This window comes from Phocoena sinus, chromosome 3 (assembly GCF_008692025.1).
Source record: "Phocoena sinus isolate mPhoSin1 chromosome 3, mPhoSin1.pri, whole genome shotgun sequence".
Lineage (NCBI taxonomy): Eukaryota > Metazoa > Chordata > Mammalia > Artiodactyla > Phocoenidae > Phocoena > Phocoena sinus.
The window spans coordinates 110105084-110131616 of record NC_045765.1 but is presented as its reverse complement, the minus strand read 5'-3'; the positions used below and the strand labels follow the sequence as shown (position 1 = coordinate 110131616).

The following is a 26533-nucleotide window of genomic DNA, read 5'->3' as shown; positions in this document are numbered from 1 at the left end:
AGGTCACAGCTAGTAAGTGACAGAACCAAGATTTGACCTTCATCTCTAATAATATAAACAGGAGGAACTTAAGATGCTTAAAATCAAGAGTAGGGAGATGACATTCTTAGAACTGACTATAATAACTGGTAATCTGTGGCAGTAATAGCTAATGTTTACTGAGTGTCTTTCTTTGCCAACAGTGTGCTCAGTAGTTTGTATGGTTTACCTTTGTTTATCTCTGCTGGATTGTAAAATGAGTGGGAGGTTCAGTGAGAAATAAAAGTGGAGCAGTAGTTTGAGGCTTTGAATGCACAGTAGAATGCCATTGAAGGTTTTTGAGTAGAGGACTATCCCAATTAGATTTGCATTTTTGGGAAGATAGTTCTTAGAGTATAGTGGAGTTTGGTTTGGAATAGGAGGGCCTGGAAGTTGGATGATTACCTTGAAGGCTATTAATTATCAAATTCTTTCGGATGAGAGGTGCTGAAGCTTTCAGTTACAGTGGATGATTGTGGAAAAGATGTGAGAGACCATGCATAAGGAAAATTGATAGATGTGTGGAATGATTGAATATAGGGGAGAGAGGGAGAGAGAGAGAGATATCAATAACTTTAATGATTTGATTCTGGACTGTTAACAGAGATAAGGAACTCAGATTTTGGGTGTATAAGCTGATTGAGGAAGTAGTCAAGAGTTTCTTTGAACTATGGGGAAATCTGCTGTAATGTTTGTGCTCTTGAAAGACCTCATGTTCTGCAGATTGCACACTAAGAATATAGGGCTATGGGAAAATAGGGCTGGAGGACACTACTCAAAACCTAAACAGTTTTGTAACCAGAACGCTATCAAGAATAATAATTGATATCTTAGGAAATGACTTGGACAGACCAGGTAGGTGGCTTAGCATGGTTGGATGCTGCTGCATGGGATATTAAAAATATACATTACAGAGCTGAGATGTGCTGGCTTGTGGAGGGCACTGAGACAAGGCAGTTAAAAGTGGCGCTCTGAGTCAGTGAGTCTGCTGTTAAGATAGACTCAGAAGGAAATACACCAGCAGAGAGCTGTGTGAGTCTGGGGGTATGCCTATCAAGTGGGAACCCTGGATATGGATGCTTATTTTTAGTTGTCTTAGATCTATAAGGACTCCTGCCTGTGAGCAGCCAAGCTGAGGGCTTTTTTTTTTTTCTTGTAAGGTTATAATTCCACAATTTCAGCTCCACATACAAGTCAACCCAATTGATACTGTTCCCTTATTTACCAATCATCTGTAAGCTAATCAGTATTGTAGAAAAACATGTTGTAGCTGAACTGGCCATATATATTTCAGAAGCAAGGCTGGGGCCAGAGATATGAATCCTGAAGTCACCTGAAATAGAAGTGACAATTGAAACTCCTGAAGTAGATTAGATTCTGTATTTTTTTAGTATCCAGCAAATATTTGTGAGTGACAGCTATATGCTACAACGTTGTGCCAAAACATTTTGGTAAACGTACATGGTCTCTTTAACATGTACATACAGTATAGTGAGAGGGAGAGCCATTAAAAAATAATCATGCAAATCACAGTTTTATTTATATATAAGTGCTGTAAAGGAAAATTGCAGAGTGGTAAGAGAATTTATTTGAAATTTCAGTGATGGTCTAGAGGAGGTAATGTTTGAGCTGAGATCTGACGGGTGAGTAGGAGTTAACTAGTGAAAGAGTAGTAGGGGTGGAGAGAATGCTTTAGAGAGAGGGAACAGTGTATTTGAGGGTCCGAAAAATTGTAGAAGGGAGCATGGAGTATGCAAAGAACTGAAAGGAGGCCAAGGTGGCTAGAGTTTGATTGGTTTAGGAGTTTTTTTTTTTTTTTTTTTTTTTTTTTTTTTTGCGGTACGCGGGCCTCTCACTGTCGCGGCCTCTCCCATTGCGGAAGACAGGCTCCGGACGCGCCGGCCCAGCGGCCATGGCCCACGGGCCCAGCCGCCCCGCGGCATGCGGGATCCTCCCGGACCGGGGCACGAACCCGCGTCCCCCGCATCGCAGGCGGACCCCCAACCACTGCGCCACCAGGGAAGCCCGGTTTAGGAGTTTTTTAAGCAGGAAAGAGATGAGTTAAAATTATTCTGACTTCATTTTAAGCAGTTGAACAAGTGTGGGTGTAGGGAATTTATGGTTGTGAAAGGTAATGGTGCCTTGAATTAGGAAGTGCTGGTAGTTAAGATGAAGAAAAACTGGATTTAAGCTTTTTTGGGGGAAGTGAAATTGATAGGATTTGATGATGGATTAGAGATTAGGTCATCTAAGCATCTGCATCATGGGATGTTTAGCCACATTCCTGGCTTCAACTCACTAGATGCCACTTATCGCTGGTTATGACAACTAAAAATATCTATAGATACTGCCAGATGTCCCCTGGGGGGCAGAATTGCCTCTAGTTGAGAACTGCTGGTTTAGGTAGAGAAGAAAATATTGAAGATTACTCCCAGATTTCTGGCTTCTATAACTGGATGCATGGTGATACCATTCACTGAGACAGAACAAAATGCAAGAGGAGCAAGCTTTAGGAGTATGTGAATTTAATAGGAATTGAAGGGTGAGCAGGGATGTCATGAGTTCTGTGGACATGTTGTCTTAAATGTGCATTTGAAACATCAAATTAGATATTTAGAGTTGATAGTTTAATATATATAGATCTGGAATTAAGAGGAAAGGTATTGACCAGAAGTGTACATTTGGTGATCATTGGCATGTAGATGATAATTGAAGCCAAGAGGATGGGTATGATTGTCTAGGGGGAGTGGTGAGCCTGGATCCAAGACTGATTGAAATAGGTTGAGGAAAGGGTAGGAAAACAGATATGGAAACTAAGCTTATTTACAATTGTTTTGGGAAGTTTGGCTTTGAAGAGGAGGAGCCAAAGATGGGAAGTTGGAACAAAGGAATTTTTTTGTTTTGTTTTTGAGGTGGAAGAAACTTTAAGCACATATAAATGTTTATGGGAAAGATTCCTTAGAAGGTGGAAAGGGCATGGGTCCTGCCTATAGGTAGAGTGATTGGCTTTAGGTGAGAGAAAAGCTTTTTGGAACTGGAGGATATAGGAGGAGAGGATAGGTGTAGGTAAAAGAAAGATAGGTAGATTTGTACATATGGTATGGAGAAGTTAATGGAGTTTCCATAGTTGAGTGGCTTCTTCATGTTTTCTCTCTGAATTACTATGCAAGGTTATCTGTTGAGAGTAGAGAAGATGAAATGGGATGTCTGAGGTTTAAGAATAGTGGAGAAGGTTTGAAACAGTATGTGCTGGGTAGTGTAAAGAGCTCACTTAACATTGGTAATAATGAATTTACTATTAATAATAATAAATCAGTCAGCTGCTTTAGTAAGTTCCAGGGAAATATTTTGTTAGTAGAAGTTTTAATTAGTTAGAGAATTAAACCTAAAAAATTAAATTTTTGAAAATGAGTACCTTCTGAGTTTAAATTTTTCCTCCATTTTAAAGTCTTTTCTCTGTTTTTCAAGTTGCTATATTAGCAAACAGAACTCTTCTCAGTAAAAAAATCTGAGGTACTTTTCTGGATTTTAACTTTTATTTCATTCTAGTTTTTAGGTGAAGATATGGTTGCCTGAACAAAAAAGAGGCTTGTAGAGGAATCAGAATTATCTGAACTCCTGAATTCCATCTATAATAACTGATTTTTGAAAATTCTGGGTAGTTTGAAGGTATTATGTGAATTGAAGTAATTGATTTTGAATTTTGAGTTGAGATGAGGATAGGTTGAGGTTTTCTTGGTACTGAGTATAAAGTAAAAGGATGATTATGAATGAATTGTTCAAGATTTCTTGTGTAATGTTCAGTTTTGGAAAGGAGCAAATTTTATGGAACCTCTTGACACCCTCGGAGGAACCATTTGGGGACAGTTATCTTGTAGATTTTTCAGAGGCTCTATCTTTAAAATTTTCAATATTCCACCTTATTTAGAAACAGAACAAATGTATATGCCCATATCTCCTATCAGTTTTTTTCCAGCTTTACTGAGATATGAGTAACAAATAAAAATTGTATATATTTAAAGTATACATGATGTTTTGATGTATGTATATGTTGTGAAATGATTACCATAATCAAGATAATTAAGGTGATATTCATCACCTCACAGTTATAATTTTTTGTGATGAGAACACTTGAAATCTACTCTCAGCAAATTTCAAGTGTACAATACATTATTATTAACTGAACATATTCACTGTAATTGTACATTATGTCTCCAGAAGTTATTCATCTTATAACTGAAAGTTTATATCCTTTGAGCAGTATTTCCCTATTTTCCTCATCCTACTCCTCAGCCTCTAATAACTGCCATTCCACTCTCTGCTACTGTGAATTTGACTTTTTTAGAGTCCACATATAAGTGAGGTCATGCAGTATTTGTCTTTCTGTGTCTAGCTCATTTCATTTAGCATAATGTCTTCCAGGTTCATCCATGTTGCAAATGGCAGAATTTCCTTCCTTTTTTAAAGCCAAATAATATTCCATTGTGTATGTGTACACGCACACACACACACACAATTTTCTTTATCCATTCATCCATCAGTGGACACACTTAAGGTTTTCTCCATATCTTGGCTACTGTGAATAATGCTGCAATGAACATGGGAGTGCAGATTCCTTGTTGAGATAGAGACTTTTTTCCTTTAGATATATACCCAGAAGTGGGATAGCTAGAACATATGGTAGTTCTATTTTTAATTTTTTGAGGAATCTCCTTGCTGTTTTCCAATATGGTTGTACTTCCTATGAATACTGTGTAAGGGTTCCCTTTTCTCCACATCCTCGCCAACACTTATCTTTTGACTTTTTGGTAATAGCCATCTTAACAAGTGTGAGGCGATATCTCATTGTGGTTTTTTTTTTAAATTTATTAATTAATTAATTTTTGGCTTGTTGGGTCTTCGTTTCTGTGCGAGGGCTTTCTCTAGTTGCGGCAAGCGGGGGCCACTCTTCATCGCGGGGCGCGGGCCTCTCACTATCGTGGCCTCTGTTGTTGCAGAGCACAGGCTCCAGACGTGCAGGCTCAGTAGTTGTGGCTCACAGGCCTAGTTGCGCCACGGCACGTGGGATCTTCCGAGACCAGGGCTCGAACCCGTATCCCCTGCATTGGCAGGCAGATTCTCAACCACAGCGCTACCAGGGAAGCGCCTCATTGTGGTTTTGATTTTCATTTTCCTGATGCTAAGTAATACTGAACATCTTTTCGTGTACCTGTTGGACATTTGTATGTCTTCTTTGGAAAAATGTCTCTTTAGGTCCTTTGTCCATTTTTAAATTGGGTCATTTGTATTTTTGCTACTGAGTTGTATGAGTTTCTTATATATTTTGGATATTAACCCCTTCTCAGATATATATGGTTTGCAAATATTTTCTCCCATTCTTTATGCTGCTTTTTCATATTGTTGATTTTTTTTGCTGTACAGAAACTTTTATTTGATGTAGCTCCGCATGTTGATTTTCACTTTTGTTGCCTATGCTTTTGGTGTCAAATCTGAAAAATCATTGTCAAGACCAAGGTCATGGAGCTTTCCCCTTATGTTTTCTTATATGAGTTTTACAGTTTCAGGTCTTACAATTAAATCTTTAATCCGTTTTGAGTTGATTTTTGTGTATGGTGTAAGGTAAGGGCCCATTTTCATTCTTTTGCATGGGGATATCCAGGTTTCCCAACACTGTTGAAGACTGTGCTTTTTCTATTGTATAGTCTTGACACCTTTTAGTTAACCATATGTGCATGGGTTTTTTCCTGGACTGTCTATTATGTTCATTGGTCTGTGTGTCCATTTTTATGCCAGTACTATACTGTTTTGATTACTATAGCTTTGTAATAGAATTTGAAATCAGAAAGTGCCATGCGTCCAGCTTTGTTCTTCTTGCTTAAAACTGCTGTAGCTATTCTGGGTCATTGGTGGTTCCATGTGAATTTTAGGATTGCTTTTTCTATTTCTGTGTGAAATGCCACTGGAATTTTGATAGGCATTGCATTGAATCTGTAGATAGCTTTGGGTACTGTGAACATTTTAACAATTTTGATTCTTCGGATCTATGAATGGGATATCTTTTCATTTATTTGTAGTCTTTAATTTCTCTCACCAGTGTTTTATAGTTTTCAGTGTACAGATCTTTTACCTCCTTGGTTAAATTTATTCTTGGGGCTCTATCTTTATAATGTATGTGTCTGTCAAAAATGTTTTAAAGCCACTGAGATGTAAATTTATGTAGAAAATCTAGACCAGGACTCAGCACAAGAGATCCTCAAATGAAAGCTTGTTTTGTTTGTTTTTTTCCATCCTCCTTTTATTAGGCAATTCTTTCTTGGCTAAGTTCAGATAATAGCATGTGCCTAAAAGCAGTCAGGGTTCAGGGAAAAAAATCAGTAATTCAAACTGCCTAATCAGTGTACCAGTTGATAAATTAATCAAGAGATTAATTTATCTTGATTAAGATAAGCCAATGAAAGCTTATCTTAATTGGCTTATTATCTTGTAAGCCAGTGAAGGCTCTACATTGTGGCCACACACAAAAAAAAACCATAGTAATTTAACACATTAATAAAGAGTGGGTTGTTTTCAGCATGACATTTTCCTGATTCTATTTTATTTAATTTGAAGAGAAAGGGAATTCAGTATCAAGAATGAATTTAAACTTTTATTTCATAACTAGCTTTATTTTACTCAGTAATTGGTACTAGCGTTTTCTACAGTTACATGTATAACAAAGATTGTGGCAATGAGAGAGCCTGAGGAATTGCTAGTTTTTGTTGAAGTGTTTGTGAACTAATGACCTATTTTCTGTATGATATTTAATTTTATTTCTCCTGTCTTGAAAGCTCATTGCTAATTTGTGTTTGTTGTTTGTAGATAGCACTTACATTTAGCCCAAACCCTGTTACCAATTTTCATGTGTTATAGTAAGTGATCAGGTCTTGATACTCCCAGCTGAAAGGTTTTTTCACTTTCTTTTACATGGGGACCCAGCTAACAGGGACAAATGGAGAATCTGCTGAGAATACCATGCAAAAGTTATACCTTAAGCTTTCTCTACTGACACATTTAAAAACTTTTCTGAATCTAAATCCATACTTAACTTGTCTTTAAGTTGTTGTTGATCTTGTGTTGATCTCAGACAACGATAACTTTATTGGTAATTTGGTTTGAGCCTGAGTTTGAGGACAGGTTATAATATTTTTTAGAAAAAAGGAACATTGATATTTGGAACAAATATTAATTTAAATATTTTAAACTATTATGTAAATCTTATTTTTTATACAATTTTGAGAAGATATAATTTTTATATACGGTGAGAAATAGATATATTCTATAATTAATTTTAAATTAAAGTAATAGATCTTGGCAGGCAGCCTAAACTGGTAGTATTGTAGAGATTTAAACAACTTTAGGAATAATGTATTTTACAGATACTTTGTTGCAATAGTTTTTTTTTTTAAACTAATGATTAGGAAGACTTTACTTTCGAATGAAACAAAAACAAAGTCTTGAAATGCCATTATGCATAGTCAGCTTATTACATATATGATCTAAATATTTGATGCTTGATATTCAGCCAAGGAGATTTCATATCATACATTCCTCTATTTTTCCAGAATTATAAGACCATTGAGCCATCTTCTGAAATATTTCTCTAAATTTAAGCAAGAGAAGTCTTGTTTCAGCATATATGTGCATTTCTTTTGAGTTTTTGTCTTATTTGGACTCTATATGTCTGGTGTAGGATAATCAATAAGGCGGCTGGATAGGGAGGAAAATTCATTTGTATAACAATCTACTAGGTCTCCATTATAATAGTACTTGAGAGAGAAGAAATGTTCTACGAATGTAGAAAAAAGAAGAGGAGCAAATATATGGAATTTCGTATTTTCTACCTAGTCATACATTTTTTCATATGTGAATGTTTCTACATGAGCATGATCATTCAGACGAAAAAATTTTTTAAGTATAATAACATTTCATTTGGGCATTGCTGTAAAGAAATTTCTTCCTTGCTTTTTTTTTTTTTTTTGGCCACACTGTGCGGCTTGCAGTATCTTAGTTCCCGGACCAGGGATTGAACCTGGGCAACCCGCAGTGAAAGCGCCAAGTCTTAATCACTGCACTGCCAGGGAATTCCCAAGAAATTTATTTCTTTTTGTTATTCAACAAATGTTGAGTACCTACTCTGACTTGTAGTAGTTTTGATCTGCCTAACGGATTCTCTAGATCATGGGGTTGGCAAAACTTTTTCTATAAAGGGCCAGTTAGTAAATATTTTAGATATATGAGCTACATGGCCCCCCTGTCACATTTTCTTTTCTTTTCTTTCTTTTTTAAACAATGCTTTAAAAATGTATGGATCACTTTTAGTTTGCTGGCCCTACAGAACAGGCCAGAGGCAGTATTTGGCCTACAGGGCCAACTACTAAGTGGATTAATACTAATTAACACTAATACCCTGCTCTGAGTGGATAAAACTTAATTATTCAAGTGCCATTTAAAATTTTATATTAACCATTCTAACTGGAAGCCTTTTTCAAGTCTTTTTGTAAAGATGGATGCCTTTTTAAAAAAGCTTCTTAAAAGTAAAGCTTTTTATTATGGAAAGTATCAAATATATACAGAAATAGAATATAGTATTATAAATCCTCATAACACCAAGCTTTAACAATTACTGACATTTGACCAATCTTATTTTGTCTATACCTCCCTCCCTTACTAGTTTGAAGCAAATTCCAGGTGTCATCATTTCATTCATAAATATTTCAGTATTCTGTTTTGTTATTATTTTTGTCTCTCCTTTTCCCAGGGCTATACTGTTTTGATTACTGTAGTTGTATGGTTAAGTCTAGAAGTTAGGTATGGTAAATCCTTCAACTTTTTTCTTCTATCTCTCCATTTATTTAGGTGTTTAATTTCTCTCATCAATATAATTTTCAGCGTACAGGTTTTGTATATCTTTTGTTTAATATATTTCCAAGTATTTCATATGTTTAACTGCTTTTGATAACTTAAAAAATGTAAATTCCCAATTATTTTTTGCTGGTATGTATACTTTATAGTCAGTTATCTTTTTAGGAAATTAAAACATGAGAGAAAAAGCCTTGGTTCTATATATTATATTAAAATGTTCATTAGTTTTGTGGGCATATCTTTCTGGTATGCTTCGTTATCTGTAGGAATGTTACTCTTCTCATTTTGTTAATAAAAACTTTGTATGTGAATTGACTAGAATCCTTTTTAGACATTATTTCTTCAAATATTATTTTTCTGTCCTCCCATTCTCACCTCTCTTTTTGAGATTCCAGTTCCTTTCTGTTTAAGTGAGGCGACTTTTCCTATACTACTTTTAGATGAGGATAAGCTAGCTTTGCTAGGTTTGTGGCTGTAGGAATCCTCTTCTGTTGCTATGTAGTATTCAAAAATATACTTTCTGAGACCTTTTCTCTTCTCCTTCCCTGCTTTTATCTAGTTTGGGTTTTTCACTTTCTACAATATTAACGTTTTTGGTTAGATAATCTTTGCTGTGGGGAATTGTCCTGTGCATTGTAGGATGTTTAGTGGCATCCTGGCCTCTACCTGCTGGTTGCCAGTGACCACCCTGTCGTACCCATTCCCCCAAATATGATAACCAAAACTGTTTCCAGACATTGTCACATGTCGTCTGGAAGTCAGAATCATTCTAGTTTTAGACTTTCTTTCCTTTATACCTAATGGCTCTGTGCTACTTAGTTTAGATTTCTCTTACTGGCAATTTCTGCTTGGTATGTTGCTGTGTTTTAGAAGGGAGTTTCACTTAGCTTTGAGATTTCTGATCTTTGTGTGATCCTCTTGCATTTACTTATGAGTTGTAGCCTGTGAAGCTCCCTCCCAGTTTTGGTTGCTATTCCACACCAAGTTGGACCTGCCAATTTAAGGAAGGGGGTGGGAAGTAGTACCTCTAGGCAGTTTGATTTCTGGATGTTCTGGCTTTGGGGCTGTCCCAGATCCCTTTCGTCTTCTTTCTGTTATGTTCTGATACCATGTGGGTCTTGCTGCTATTGGTGTTGGGTCCTAACTGCCAGTATTTTAGGGTTCATGAGTAATTTATAGTCAATTGTGCTATATTCGTTGGCCATTTTTATTTTGTTCTGGTTTGGTTTGATATGATTGTTTTATTTTCCTAGTTGCTTTGTCTTTTTGGGGGGGTGATGGCTACCCAGGGATATTAAATAATTATGTCTCTTTCACTGCCAAGTTGCCCAGACTGCCTCTGCCTTCTTAAAATGAGTATTCTAAACATGATTAAAGAAACTTTTAAATGATGGGTGAGACTTGTGCCTGGTCATGGACTTGGGGAATGGCCTAGAGAGGGAGAGGTTGAAAATGCAAAAGACAGACCAAAAAACTGATGGAATATTTGTGCCCTAGAGGCTACCAGAAGGGATGGATACAGAAGTATTGATAGAGGGATTAACTTTGAACCGAGGAAGAGGACAGTTTGACAGGAGAGGTAAGGAGATGAGATTTCATACAGATAGTAGTTTGCAAGTTTGTAGTTAGGAAGCTGAGGAATGTCACATTTGGTATCCTCAGTTTTCTTAGTAAACTTTAATGTGAAGTTATCTGCTAAAGAAAGTGAGGTAAGTGTAGGGAACTTGAGGAAAGGTGTAAACATTTTGGAATGCTGATGGTGAAAAAAGGAAGCAATATCTAACCAGAGACATGGAAGTAATTGCTGAGAGATGCTAAGGGTCAATCTTAGGTTTGTTCTTAAACTATAAATTTGAAAGATACCAATTTTGTGATTTTTTTTTAAGTTAGCAGCTCAGATATAAGAGCAGAGAAGGTAGTTGTTTGTAGTGAACCTAAAATTAGGATTTTGTTAGAGCATGACAAGGGTGTAATGTTGTTAAGGCATGATAAAAATGAGTGGTTCAAGGGATGCATTGTGGGGTATAGACTGCGTAGAGAAGGAAATCATGCTATTTCAGGAGCTGTTGGGTTGGGAGAAAAGGGAGGATTCAAGAGAATCCAGGTCTGTGTGGTTCTAGAGAAGGTATGAGGAGGGTAAGAAAGTGAAAATTGGACAGGAGATTGAAGCCAAGATAGTATATTGGAATTTTAAATTTCAGAGGTAAAGAAGTTCTGTTTTACTGTAAAGACCATGATATGGCTCTGGGAGTGTAACACTGATAAAAAATATTAAAGTAAAAGAAGTTCAGAAATGCTGGGAGTATGTTATGATACTTAGCCCATTTTAGGTAAGGGTGTCACCTGTGGTGATGGCAAGAGATCAGTTGGAGGGGAAAGTGTGAACCAGATAGGTAGATAAACAGGGAGATCTGTCCATAGATGGCCACAGGAAGGCAGGGTTCAGGGCGGTGTTGTAAGAATAGGGAAGTGGGTGGTTTGCATGAGCATAGACAACCAGGGACTTTTCTTCTAAAGTCTGTTGTATTTGGTATTTGTGGTATGAATACCAGGGGTTGCGTAAACTTCTTTAAAAGGCCAGATAGTAAATATTTTAGACTTTGCCACTCACATATGGTTTCTATTGCATATTTTTGTTTGTTTTTATAACCCTTTAAAAATGTAAAAACCATTCTTAGCTCATGTCCCATACAAAAACAGGCAGTAACTGAAGATTGTAGTTTGATGACCTGTGAATTACACTCATTATGAATTCTCTGTGACTTGTCAGTGATACTTTACTATGTAAAAGTTGGTAACTATTTCAGTTACTAAGTAATTATGGTTACTTGAATAAAGGTAGTTTTGTATTAGAAAGTGTTAAGGAGATAATATATATTTAAAAAATACTATCAGTAATTTTATATTTCTCAATACAGTAATAACTTTTACATTTCTGAACAAAATTTTTACTTTTTTTGTGGTGCATCCAAGTTGAGTCAGCAGATACTGGAGTTATTTGAAGCATGTCAGCAGCAAGTAAGTGATTTAAAGAAGAAAGAACTCTGTCGAACAGAGCTGCAGAGAGAAATTCAGCTGATATTTCCACGTATGTTTCCTTGTTTTGCATGCCCTTTAAGTACATGCATCCCAATTTTAAATTTTAAATAATACCTTATAATTCTCTTCTGTTTCTCTAGAAAGCAGACTTTTTTTAGTTGGGTCCTCTTTAAATGGATTTGGTACTCGGAGCAGTGATGGTGATTTATGTCTAGTTGTTAAAGAGGAACCAGTAAGTAATGAAACATTTATTCCAAGTGTGTTTCTCATGTTAAGTCATTTAAGAAATTTCATGTAAGAGTCATTGAGGAAAAAAACCTGTTTTGTTTAATTGCTTCTTTGAATTCTCTGTTTATAAGAATTCAAGGAAAGCCAGGAAATGCTGCTGCTTTTTTTTTTTTCAGGCATGTACACAATAAACGTAACAGAAATTCTAGCATTAATTTATTTCTAAACTATTAAAGTGAGGTGGTTGCACTATGTGTTTTTAAAGAGCTCTGCCTGTATTTTGAAATGTTATTAGGTTGGGTATGTTACCAGGATGCAGCAAAGAGGAAGAGTTTTTCTTTATCTTGATATATTTCCTTCCATTTCTATTCTCAGTGATTCTATTTTTAATCTTTATTGTTTTCCCCTTGAAAGTACTATGGGATTTGGAGTACTTATTTTGGGAATTCAAAAAGAGAGATTTCACTGAAATTTAAAGTAAGACTACTGTGATTTAACGTAATTATCTCTGATATTTTGACTTTGTTTCTTCTTATTTAGCAACCAAATTTTGCTATTTAGTATTATGTTTATTTGAATTCCCTGTTAACTGATACTCTTGTGTATCCTTAATTCCACAATAATTGTTGTTCATTAAGCTGATCTGAGCAGCCTCTTTAATATGCTGAATGAAGTCTCTTTTTTTTTTTTTTTTATAAACTTATTTATTTATTTTTGGCTGCATTGGGTCTTTGTTGCCACGAACAGCGGCTACTCTTTGTTGCAGTGAGCGGGCTTCTCATTGTGGTGGCTTCTCTTATTGTGGAGCACGGGCTCTGGGCACGCAGGCTTCAGTAGTTGTGGCACATGGGCTCAGTAGTTGTGCCTCGCAGGCTCTAGAGCTCAGGCTCAGTAGTTGTGGTGCGCGGGCTTAGTTGCTCTGCGGCATGTGGGACTTCCCGGACCAGGGCTCAAACCCGTGTCCCCTGCATTGGCAGGCGGATTCTTAACCACCATACCAGCAGGGAAGCCCTGAAGTCTCTTCTGGATCACCAAAGATTAAGTTAATTTCAGTGTAATTTTAATATGCCTTATATTCCACCTCTCAAAAAATACAAAAACCTCTGTTGAATGGTAATATATATTTTTACTATTCCTGTTAGTCCACTAACAAAATTGACTTCTAGTTACTGCAAATCAGAAAGAGATTTATTCCAGGAAAGAAACTCTTGATATTTTTCTAGGCTTTGAAATCATATAAAGGAAAACTGAAAAAGAAAAGAAAAAAGCCCCTCAGAAATAATAAACATAGTGGAGAATACTAGAGTTTTAATTAAAACTTTCTCCCATACAATTAGGTTATACTTAGGTACATCACACTAATCCTCTAGTCTTATTCACATGTCTGAATCATGTTGTTACAACTCATACTGAAACAGCATAGATTTGAATCTTACTTTTAAGCAACTCACAGTCTTGATAGGGAAATAAAACATGTTACAGAAAGTTAAAATTCTGTTTATTTTTCTTGGAGAAGATTGTTTTTTTACATTTATATACTAAAGTGAAAAAATGACATATGGCTGTTTCACTATTTCTTTTAAAATTGTGCTTTTAAGTTTAAAGTCAGAAATTGATTTAGAAATACTGATGTAAAAGATAGCATAAAGGTTGACTTTTAAATAATGTAATTTACTATATATTGAAAAACAACTCCAATGAAAAGTATACTTTATGTTTTCTTTTTGTTGAGGTACATTAAGAAAATAAAACACTAAGTTTAGAAAGATAATGAAAAAACACTTTATTTTTAACTTTTCAGTGTTTTTTTCAGGTAAATCAGAAGACTGAAGCACGGCATATCCTCACCTTAGTCCATAAACACTTCTGTACTAGACTTTGTAAGTCTGACATGCTTCACGTTCATATGTCATTTGACAACTATTTATTTAAAATGTCTTGCACTATATTTATTTTCTGGTAAGGATTTTTAATTTTCTGGTTAGGTTAGGTATAATGTAGATCCTTTTTCCCAAATAAATTCCTTTTAACTTTTGATTAAAAAGAAGAGTAAACCATTCAACACAGAAATGTATAATTCAGCAAATCTTTATTGAGTTTACTTGTAAGCTGTCCTACTGAAGGTAGAGGGGAATTCAAAGATATGTAAGCTTCAGTTCTTTCTCAAAAGGTTGTAGACCATTAGGGAAGCTAAAGCATGAATGTAAATAGCTGTAATGCAGAGTATCTGACAAGCCAAAAGAAGTATACAGGTGAAGTCTTATAGGTATTCATGTGAGGAAGAGAGAATTTCATCTGTTTTGCAATGACATATATCTTTACTTGTTTTAAAAACATTATCACTGAACATGAAGCCAGATATATTACTCCAACAGAAAACAAAATTATTGACTTAGGCCATTTTATTGTAAGATTTTATTCTTTGAATAAGCTGACGAAGCAGATTTTAATCCGCATGTTAAGCCATCTCAAATAATTTATTTAAACTTACACAGAATATTGTGGACATTTGAAGTCACACTAACTGTGATGTTGGAAAGATAGTTTGTCTGTTTATTTAACAAATACTCCTTATGTGTCAGGCTTTGAGCTGGAAAATACAAAGTCACTTAACGAGTTATTGCCCTTGAATAACATATCAGTCGTAGGGAAGAAACAAATCAAGAGATTTATTTCAGTGGACTTGAATTTCACATCTGTAAAATAAAGGAGTAATTTGTACCATAAATGAATTTTTAATAACTATTATTAAAATCATAAAATATTAAAAGTGAAAGGGAGCTAAGAGATCATATAATTCAAATGAAAGTTTTCTTTTTAATTAGTGTTTTTAATAATTAAGGAAACTGGTCATCAGTAGGCTTAGTAACTTGCCCGAGGAGTATAGTTTGTTGGTGTCTGAACCTGTACTTGGAACTCAAAACCTTTAACTCTTAATCTTATTTTTCATTAAACCTCACTGAATTCCTGCACATAATTCTATTTCAAGCTTGATGTATTTTATGATTTTTATGTTAGAAGCATTATAACAGAAAATTTTTAGTGTTACAATATGTTATTACGTTTTTCTTTAGTTGAAACATTAGGAAATTGCTCTTTTGGGAAAAGTTTGCAGTTTCTTTTTTATATACATTTCTGTGTTTTCCTAATTTTCTACAATGAACATGTATTCCAACTCACAAAAAAACATTTTTTTAAGTTTGGTGGAATAAAAAAATATGTATATATGTGTTTTTCCTCTTACAGATCATACTTATTTGAATGTATCACTGCCCCCTGTATCATGTTGCCAACATTTCCACATTTAAGATTCTTTGTAAATGTGATTTCTATGGCTGCCATAATATCTTGCCGTGTGCTGTACCAGAATTTAGCTATCCCCCTGCTGCTGGCATAGATATTTCTCTTATAATGCTCTGATGAAATTCTTTATAGATGTTATTAAATATTAGACCACATTTCTGAAAATAACGTATTAATATATAAAGTCCTGTACATGGTATTGGAAGTTCCAAACTTAGAAGAATTTGATAATGTCCTTTTGTCTTTGCTTTCTGTCTCAAAGACTATATTTTCTCAAATTGTTTTAGCTAAGTAAAATATTACTTTTAAAAAATGTGCATTGGAACACTATGAATTTGAGAAACATTTACAGATATCCATATTATCTTTTATCCTTCAGCTGGTTACATTGAGAGACCTCAGCTGATTCGAGCAAAAGTGCCAATTGTGAAGTTCAGGGATAAAGTCAGGTCAGTGATTATTGAGTTCTTTTTTTAAAGTTGCCTTAGATAATTTTTAGGTATTCTTCTGAGGTAGATTAAGAAGTGTATACTATCACGTAATAGCTTATCTCCATTTAGAGATGATTTGGTTTTTGAAATGATTTTTTAAAATAGTCTGAGCAGTTGTTCATACTTAACTGTACTTAGTTATTCTGGTTGACGTTTTGAGTATTTGGGACTATCCAATTGAAAGAATATATACGTATTTATATTTTAGAGTTTTAAATGATCTTCTTGCCGTTTAGAAATGTAATGTGCTCTTGAGAACATATCTTAGTTGATGAAATTTGATGTATATTTATATCAAAGAGGGTTGTCACTAATATATCTATCTACGTATTCTAGTTTGGGTTCTAGATTTCTTATAGGCATTGGAATTAGAATCTTTTATATAATATCTATCTATTTACATTTTATAAAATGTAAATAGGTGTTTGTTTTATTGGTTGAAAAAGATTTATTTTCTAAAAAATATATAGGATTGTGATAAATCACATTTTCTAGCCCAGTTTTTAAAAGTAATACTGAAATTATATAAGTATATACACAGTTGATTATTCATGGATTCCATATTTATGAATTTGCATACTTGATAAAATATATTTTGTAACCCCCCAAATTAACATTTGCAACACTTTTATGATTATTCATAGACATGCACAGAGAGGGGAAAATTTTGAGTCACCTGATGTAGGTGTTCCCAACTGAGTTTAACAATGTGACGCTCTGTTTTCTTGTTTCAGCTCTCATACTATAAACAAATGTCCTTTTCACAGTCTAGTTAGTGCTGTTTTTCACATTTTTGTGCTTTCGTGCTTGATTTTGCTGCTTAAAGTGAGTCCCGAACATAATGCTGAGGTACTGTCTAGGGTCCTTTTGCACAGAGCTGTGATGTGCCATATGGAGGAAATAATGTGTGTTAGATGTGTTTCATTCAAGCACGAGTAGAGTACAGTGTTCTTTGCAATGACTTCACTGTTATTGAATCAACAGTATATTAAATGAGGTGTCTTTAAGTTGAAACATACATAAAACAAAGTTACATATTGATCAGTTGAGGAAAATGTGACTGGAGGGACTTCCCTGGCAGTCCAGTGGTTAAGACTGTGTGCTTCCACTGCAGGGGGCACAGGTTTGATCCCTGGTCAGGGAAGTAAGATCTCACATCCCATACAGTGCGGCCACGAAAAAATAAAATAAAATATAGTGTTGCCAAAAATATTCATCCAGGTTTTTCCATACGATGTGATAGAAAAGCCTGAACAAACTTTTTGGCCAACCCAATGAAATGTGACTGGAGACATATTGATCCGCTGATGAAAATGTGACTGGAGGCTCCTAGGAACCTAATCCTTTGTTTCCTCTAGGAGCAATGGTTCACTGTTCACTAATTTAGTGTTTGCAGCGACTATATAGAACATAACTACTGTGAATAATCAGAATTGACTGAATATATATATTTTAAACAAATCTTTAGATAAGTGCTGGCTCAAACTTTCCCCCTCATTCATCTAAACATCCATCTAATCTATAAATATTTACTGAATTTCTATCAAGTAACGATGGAGTTTCCTATTTTTAATGGTGAAGTTTTTTTTAAAGCATGAAGATATAGAGAGATAAAACATAAAGTAAATGTAAGTAAAACTATTAGCTAATTATAATTGTTTTGAAAAATGTAGTTATATAAACAATTCTATTTAAGATTATTATACAAGGTTTTTTCATTGTTAAGTATTCTATATAAACACCATTTTATAATTCTTCTCTATACACACCATTAAGGAAAAAAACAACTGCACTTCTAACATCCAAAGATAACTGATGTTAACGTTTTAGTATAAGCCTTTCAGACCCTTTTCTATGCGTATGAGTGCATAAAAGGTTTTTTTTTTTTTTTGCGGTACGCGGGCCTCTGACTGTTGTGGCCTCTCTCGTTGCGGAGCACAGGCTCCGGACGCGCAGGCTCAGCAGCCATGGCTCACGGGCCCAGCCGCCCCGCGACATGTGGGATCTTCCCAGACCGGGGCACGAACCTGTGTCCCCTGCATTGGCAGGCGGACTCTTAACCACTGCGCCACCAGGGAAGCCCTGCATAAAAGCTTTTAAAATTAAAATTGAAATCATACTTTGTTACTTAACAGTATATCATGAATACTTGCTTTTATCATTGAATATCTTCTGGCTTCATTTTCAGCTGCTTTACAGTATTTCATTGTGTGAATTTATTGACTTTAACTTAACCACTCCCTGTTTAAATAAGCATTTTGTGCATAAAATTCTTTCCTTATTAAGGGTTACTTCAGTATTTCCAGAAGTAGAATTTGAAGCAAGTACTGTGGATATTTTTAAAGCTCTGAATTAATATTTTTGGAAGTTTTTATTTGCACACTAGTTTCCATCTAAGTGTTTTTTTCCTCTTTATTGAGTTATATACAGGGAGTGCAAACTGGTTTCAGTGTTAGATTTGTACAAACACAAAGAATGTAACTTTACTGTTACCATAAGCTTCCCAAAGCCAAATATATCTGAAGTGTTAATTTCACTATCAATTTTTATTAATGTGTATGGATAATTGAAAGATTATAGGATTTCTTTTCCCGTAACTAGAAAATCTGAAAAGGTAAATTTCAAATTTTACAGTTAAAAGCTATAGAAAGGACTTTCGTTAAGTTTTTATTTTAGACACTTTTCACAGAAAGACTCATTGTTCAGAAGTTGGACCTGATAGTATATGGTCCTGTTACTTATGCATTAGTTAGTCCTTGTTATTTTGAGTTTAGACATTCTTTATGTATCCCACCATTATTGCCATATTTTCTAAATTGTGAACTGCATGATATCTTTGATTTCAAAGAAGTGTCCCTTCTGTTATGTGTTTGGTTGTTATAGTTCTTCCTAGATGTCAGTAGCCAAATTTGTCAGGATACTATAATTTAGCAACCCTTTTGGAGGGAATATAAAGTGTAGACAGAACTTTTATTTTTTCACCTGTACTTTATTTGGTTTTTCATTCCTATTTTAAAGCAGATGATGCTGTCGTTCAAAATTGATTGAGAATATATAACTTAGTGGGATAACTTGCCCAGAAATGTGTTTGGCCATATAATTTTGTTTATCTGGAAAAGATTACAAAATTAAAAGTTTTTTTTTTTTGTTAAGAATAATTGAAGCCTTACTTGTACATTATGGATCCTTCAACAGTAATCTTATTTTATATCTTTAATAGACCCCCGATCATACTAAAAGTATGTTTTCATTCTTATTTCTGTAGTGTCTCATTTTAAGGTCTTTGGGCCCATGCTATTTTGTATCATTGGATGGATGGATGGATATGAATTTAGTTACTAGGGAGTTAGTTTAGTTTGTATTTGAGCTGAAGTTTTTTTCATTTTTTAAAATAGTTGTGTGGAGTTCGACTTGAATGTAAACAATATTGTTGGAATAAGAAACACATTCCTTCTCAGAACGTATGCATACCGTAAGTTTTGTGTTTATTTCCAAACAATTAATACCTTCTGTATTTATCCTTCATTCTTTATTCCTTCATAAAGATGTGTGTAGTAAATACTGATACCTCTTTGTGTTTATGTACAGTGTGTCTCATTTTCTCATATACATAATATGTTGCTACACTAAAATCACATACTACCAGAGTAATAGGTCAATAAAATGAATTTTAATAATTGGTCATTTTTAAAAGGTAACAAGTACATTTTAGAAGTAAGACACATTTATGGTGAACAGTGTTTAATAACTGGAGGCATTGCTCTTTCTATTGGCATGGAGTTCGGAAATAATGTAAACTTTCAAAGAAACTGTAAAATCTTCTTACCATTTTTAAGTTTTAATTTTACTTTCAGTTGAAAATCGAGTTCGTCCGTTAGTACTGGTGATTAAGAAGTGGGCGAGTCACCATGAGATAAATGATGCCAGTCGTGGTACTTTAAGCAGCTATAGTCTTGTATTGATGGTTTTGCACTATTTACAAAGTAAGTATTGTGGAGTTTTTCCCAATTTTTAAAACGGAAATGCAGTTAAACTTCATTATGGTGTCTTCCCTGTTGACCTTATATTCAAATATCATTGTTTTAAAAAGTTTTTTCTAAGGCACATACAACCACATTTCCTGTTTTGTTGCTTTGAAGAGGTGTTTTAGTAATGTTATCCCTGGAAAACATTATAAAGAAGTTTCACTGTGTTTTTATTTTTTGACAGTTTCCTGTATTCGCTCTTGTATTCAAAGAACTTTCACCACTGTATTGTGGACCCATTATCTTGCTCAAGCACCATTCATCATGTTTTTTATTTTTCACTTGAGAAAGGAATTAAATGATTTTCTTGTTGGTTTAAAGAAGCTTTTATTTCCTGTGAACTGGCATGGAGATTGGGTGAAAGACTTGATATTAATGTAAGACCATTTACCAGGAAGTTGTGGGTTAATATTGCACAGTTTAGAAAACAATTGTTGTAATATTTATGTTTATACTCTTTGACTCAGTGATTCCATTTCTAGGAACTTATCCTAAGGTAAATAATCAGTGATGTACATATGAATTTATATAAGGCTGTTTTTCATGGTGTTTGTTGAAATAATGAAAGATTAAAAATAATCTAAGTTTTGCAGAGTTAGGAGGAATGGTCAAATTAATTATGATATATCCTAATATGAAATTTATACAGATACTAAAAAGCATGTTTTAAAGATATTTATTGATATAAGAAAATATTTATGATAACAATGTCATATACAACATAATACCAATTTTATTTAAAAGACAGTAGCTATACTTGAATGTGTATATATTCATATGTATACAAATACAGAAAAGGTATGTGCCAAAAATTTATCAGGTGTTATTACTTATGGACAGTAGGATTCGTTTTCTTTATATATTACTGTATTTGTAGATATTTTATAATATATTACATAAGGAGTATATTTTTATTTGAACAGTGGAATCAGGTGAATTTTTTTGAGGTAATGAGAGAGACTTAAAATAGTTTAAATGGACCAAAATTTTGTGAGTCAGTAATCATCAGAAAGGTTAATCTTCCTCTTTGTTGTTAAAGAATTTCAGGCTAATTATAATACATGTATTTTTGTTGCTGAACAGTCTTGGATATATACTAATTTGATGATTGATTTGCCCTTCCAAAAGGATTTGAAACATGATGTTGGCTGCTTTAGATACTTCTTTACATATCACTGATCATTTTTGTCCAATTTTATAGTTCAATCTGAAACATACATTACTTTTGATGCTTTTTTAGTGAACTCTGTCCAATCTTGTGGATTGCAGTTCACTTTTATTAAAAATTGAATAGATTAGAAATATTTCTTGTAAAATACATATAGAATATATGAAGAAGAATAAGACTAACATTCATGTACTACCACCTAGTGTCTATTCATTTTTTAGTTTTAGTTGAGATTTAAACATTAGATTTGACTAAAGCATATAACATGCATGAACATTCATAATATGTGCCCTATCCCTCCATTCTTTTGGGTTACATTAGAAATTTTAATTTGATTGCTTTTTTAGAAAAATGCACTTTAATCACAGATGCCCCTTGGTGGTTTTGTAAGCAAGTTAAAAATTCAAATGTTAGTATTTTACCAGTGTAATGAAATCATGTTAAAATTTGGTTTAGATTTTGTTAAACATTTTATTCTTGATAAAGTGGTCCTGTTTACTAAGATGGTTAGTAATTAATGGCACTCTCATCAACCATTTCTAGGTGTTTGTTAAAAGACATCAGCTAACCAGACCTACTGTGTAGTTCTGTACTTTGGCAGATTTAACCTACTCCTCCACAGAAGAAATTACAGAGATTGAAATAAGTATTAATAATTGCTTTTCTTGTCATACAAGAGTCTGCAAGGTGTATTGAGCAGTTCCAGCTCTGCCACAGTGAACTAGTTTGTGTGATTTTGGCCAAGTTATTCTACCTCTCTGGCTTTAATATTCATCTGTAACACTAATGGTTGGGTTAGATGACCTTTAGGTTTTGTTTAAATGCTTTAATATCTTTTCTGCCATGAACAGAGAAGGGAAACAGGTCCTTTCTATGTAGAAAGGTTGAAAAGATTAAAGCATTTCCTAGAATGAATTTCAACAGTCAGTTACAAACTACATATGCTTGAAAAAGTGACTGATGAAAGCATGAAGGGAAAAACCTATTGAGAAGAGAATTTAATAGCAATTTAAGATTATGAGTTAATAATAAAGGCAAAAGTGTAAGTTGGTTAGAAACAACAATATGAATGAATATTCATGGATGTTTACCGTATTACCAGGTATAGAAATATCTCTTAGGCATTTTAAAATTGTTCTTGTGTTTTCAAAATTAGTGGTTGTTTAGTGTTGTTGAAGGTCTGCTTTTTTTTTTTTTGTTTAGTTTAACTTTTGGTGAATTAGTATGTAGCTTTTATGTGTATAAATTTGTGAAGGCCTGACCAGAAAGCTCTCATCCAAACTACAGGCAAAGTAAAATCTTATAGATTAAATATATTCAAGGCATTATCTATTGATCATATCCTGCAATAATAAACTTTTGTCTTATTTTGCTTTTGAGAGAGAAAAGTAAAAGATTGAAGTCCAAAATTTTGAAATCAAAATAGATGTTGTTACAGAGAGATTCTTTCAGAGTGTATGTTGGTTTGGAATAAAGTAAACATTTGAAAAACTACTAAATGTTTTGAGGTTACTATCAGGATAACATTGGTAAATAATTGCCAGGGTACACTAACTGCTTCTCTAATGACGAGTGTTTTAAAATCTTTAAGGTTGTAAGGTAGGGGGTTTTTGAATGATAACCTTGCCCCCAAAAGCTTCCAAATTGCTTAGTTCTAAAAGCTCTTTATCTACTGAAAGACCCTATACCAGTGGTTTGTGTTTATTTTTCTCTCCTAGCATTCTAGTTATGAGATAACTAGAACGAGATAATATTTTTTTTCTAATTTTCTACAGTCTTTTCTTCATCCTTTTTTAAGTTATAATTTTATTTTACTAGCAGTGTTACATGGGAATAGAACTCAGGTTTTTAGATTTAAAACTCAAACTAATTTCTAATAAGAGTTTCCAATTTGACTTCTATATTATAATGAAAATTATTAAAAAGCCATTAAAAATGTTATACAAATATAGAGACTTTTAGAATTAAGTGACTGGGGCTTGAGTTTATTTGTAGGGTCTTCTAGAATTTTAGCATTTGAATGTCTTTGGGGAAAAAAATATGTATCCTTCCTGAGAGTGATTCTGGTAAGTAACGAGTGAGTTTTTTCCCCTAATATTCTTAGTCATACACTGTGAACGTTCCATACTATCATGGAATTTTATTTTATTATAGTTTTCAACTTGGGAATAAAGCATGATGAAGAGATATTTAAATAAAGCATCCTACTTTGTACTATGTGGTAGAAATTTATACATTTATAATCATAGTTGGAAACCATGTAAATTGGTCATAATGGTTGATTATGTGTTCATTAATGTATTCCAGGAGTCATTTAAAAATTTTTTTGCTAAATAGCAAATTAAAAGTCAAGTAATGATTCTTTGTTACTGAATTTATTTAATTACAGTTGACCCTTGAACAACACAGGTTTGAACTGTGCGGGTCTACTTATATACAGATTTTTTTCGGTATGTATGTATTGCAGTACTTACTACATGATCTGCAGCTGGTTGAATCTGTAGATTTGAAACCTCAGATATGGAGGGCCAACTATAAAGTTATATGCAGATTTTGGACTGCACAGGGGTTGGCACCCTTAACCCCTGTATTGTTCAAGCGTCAACTGTATATGTAATTATTTCTAATTCTTAAATACATAGTTTATCATGCAGTACTATATTTGGTCTTTAATCTTAAAGAAATCTTGAAAATGTATTATTTGTATCTTACCATATTCAAGACACTATATTTTACAGTTACTTCTTATATTGTGAATATTAAACACTCTGCCTTTCATGTTATTCCATCTACATTCTAATGATGTGAGATTACAGTTAGCACATTTAATGAGGTTGGATTTGGGTAAAGCTGTTGAAGGGTGCAGAATGGCAGTTAAAAAATGCAGAGACATATGGCGATAATGATTCTTTTGTATGAAATTTTATTTATTATATAGCAGATTGGTACAAATCTCCTGATTTAGATTTCTAACCTTTGCTGAGGTTTTCTTTTTAAAAATGTATTAATGAAGTTGAAGATCTTTTCAGTTTTTTTCCCAATAGATCAATTTCCCAAAACTATCTCAATTTTGGTATTATTGTTAGAAGAAATTAAATAATAAAGGGACAATTATGATAGAGCTGTTATTCTTATGATGTAGTGCCATTGGATTTTACTTAAAAAATTTTTGTTTTGATAGCTACATCCATCTTAACAATGTCTTTTTAATATCTGTAGCACAACAATTGTCTTGCTTATTTTGTGTGTGTGTCTGATGTTGGACCAAATGATGTGTGTCCATTTATTGATGACCTATTATTCTAAAACCACGTAAGGAACATTGGTTTACATAGAAATATATGTAATTTATTAACAGACCTTAAATTGTCTACTTAGATATATTTTGAATTTAAATTTTTAGGGATCAGAATTAATTTCACAAAGTATATGAAAGCTGTTGAATTTTAGCATAAACCCATATAGTCTCATACCTGGGGTGTAGCTGACAAATTATTGCTTTGTAAAATGAATTACGTGAATCACGGAAGCTTTAAACTTTTTCTTTTTATAGCCCTACCTGAACCCATCCTTCCATCCATCCAAAAAATTTACCCAGTAAGTGTTCCTTATAAATTATTACAATACATGTTATGACAAGTATATGTGGAACTATTATGTGCAGTATTAACGTGAATATAAAAGTAGTATTAATTACCTTCTAAATATATGATAACATTTTCTACATAGACTGAGGCATTGGCCACTAGAATGCAAAAATGTTTCATATAATTTTTCAGAAGACTCTGCTATTTTATTTGGTTATTGGCAGACAATCTTGTCATTCATGTTAATGGTGGAACTTTTTGTGTGATGCTCATGATTATCACTAATGGGAATTAAATATACTTAGTTGGTGAAGGCCCATTTGGACTCATACCAGTTTTTTTCACGCTACCAGTTTTTTCTTGCTACTTTTTTTCATGTTTAGAACATATCTTTAGTTAGTAACTCAGAAGTTTTATAGCCTAACATATGTATAATTTGAAATCAGGGAAAAAAATTAAGATGATGAAGAATTGGGTAATCTTTTTATCTTTCATTTGATCTTACCAAGTAATATTCTAAGAGGTAACATTAGTACACTGTCCTTGTGTGTACACTATTAAGAATCCTGGTGAAGTTAATTGGAAACACTCAAGAAATGAATTGTGCCTACTAGTAAAAGATTAGTATGTACTCAGTTTGAGTTTAGAGAAACCTAGGTAATGTACTTATTCATAATCTATATGAGTATTTTTGTTTCTTTTCTAGTTTTTGTGTTCTTTTCTCCAGAATTTGCTGTTTCTTTGTTTATAGTCTTACCATTTCTGTTTTCTTCCATAGTCATTCTTGTTCCTGGTTTTTTTTGGAAATAATATTTAGGCAGTTTGTTTAGAATGTTTGACCAACCTTCTGAAATCACATAATTTTTTACCTGTTAGTTCATAAACTTATAAGAAGAGGTGTTTTCTAAACTTACTAAATAATCATATTACAAAGGAAAACATAACATCCATCTTGAGTGATCAGTTTTCAAAGAACTTATTTATTTTATATGTATCAGACAAAATATAATAAATATATTGACATGGAACCTAAATTAAATGTAATTTAATCTTTGATGATTGAGAACTGATGTTCTTGTTTTTGAACATCAGTTATTCTTATAATGCACACATATGAGGTACTGGATAATAAAGGGTTCACTGTAAATAGAGTCTTGCTGTAGTGGGGGCCTCCCAGTTTGTGGTGTCATCTACTAGAAGAGACTGTTTAACACAAGAGCCTTTTGGAATCTGGCTATCTTATCTTCCTCCTTTTAAAAACAAATTTCTGCTGTGAAGAACTATTACAATGAGTTTACAGTATAGCTATGTATAAGTATTTATGCTTTTTTAAGGATTATGGTAAATGAAAGCATCAGAAAGTATAGAAATGAAAATAACATGAACTTTTGGGCCTATTCTTGAATGTTTTCCTCCCTCTACAGTTTTTATTCTTTAGCTCATACTGAATGGTCAAAGATAGTGACTGGGTGTTTACTATTTCATTGCATTGTCTCAACTTTATTTTTCTTTAAGACCTAGGTTTCAGTGTAGAAAGAGCTGCATATATTTTTCAACATACAAAAGATCTAAGTTAAACTTACCCTTTAAAGAATCTATTATTGTGTATTGAAAAGATGCTTCTACAGAGATCTCACTTAAAACCATGTACTACTTGGAACTCTCTTTACTAATGTAAAATACTGATGAAATTTCAGTTTAATAGCACTATGCTGGGAGACAGAGGTATTACTTTCATAAGATAGATTCTTACTAGTATATTCTAGTTTGAAG

The 26533-nt window shown here is 33.5% G+C and overlaps 1 protein-coding gene across 6 annotated transcripts in view; it reads left to right on the top strand.

Annotated features, from left to right (window-relative positions):
• TENT2 (terminal nucleotidyltransferase 2) overlaps positions 1-26533 on the top strand; it is a 58533-nt gene that overhangs the window by 12929 nt on the left and 19071 nt on the right. For 3 of the 6 annotated variants that reach the window (XM_032625361.1, XM_032625360.1, XM_032625359.1), the window contains 7 exons: positions 11893-12007; positions 12099-12190; positions 13988-14066; positions 15869-15938; positions 19376-19452; positions 19835-19963; positions 24727-24770. In XM_032625361.1, coding sequence (XP_032481252.1) covers positions 11893-12007; positions 12099-12190; positions 13988-14066; positions 15869-15938; positions 19376-19452; positions 19835-19963; positions 24727-24770 — 606 coding nt within the window. The remainder of the gene's footprint in view (positions 1-11892; positions 12008-12098; positions 12191-13987; positions 14067-15868; positions 15939-19375; positions 19453-19834; positions 19964-24726; positions 24771-26533) is intronic. The other 3 variants (XM_032625362.1, XM_032625363.1, XM_032625364.1) reach the window with 2 other exon arrangements.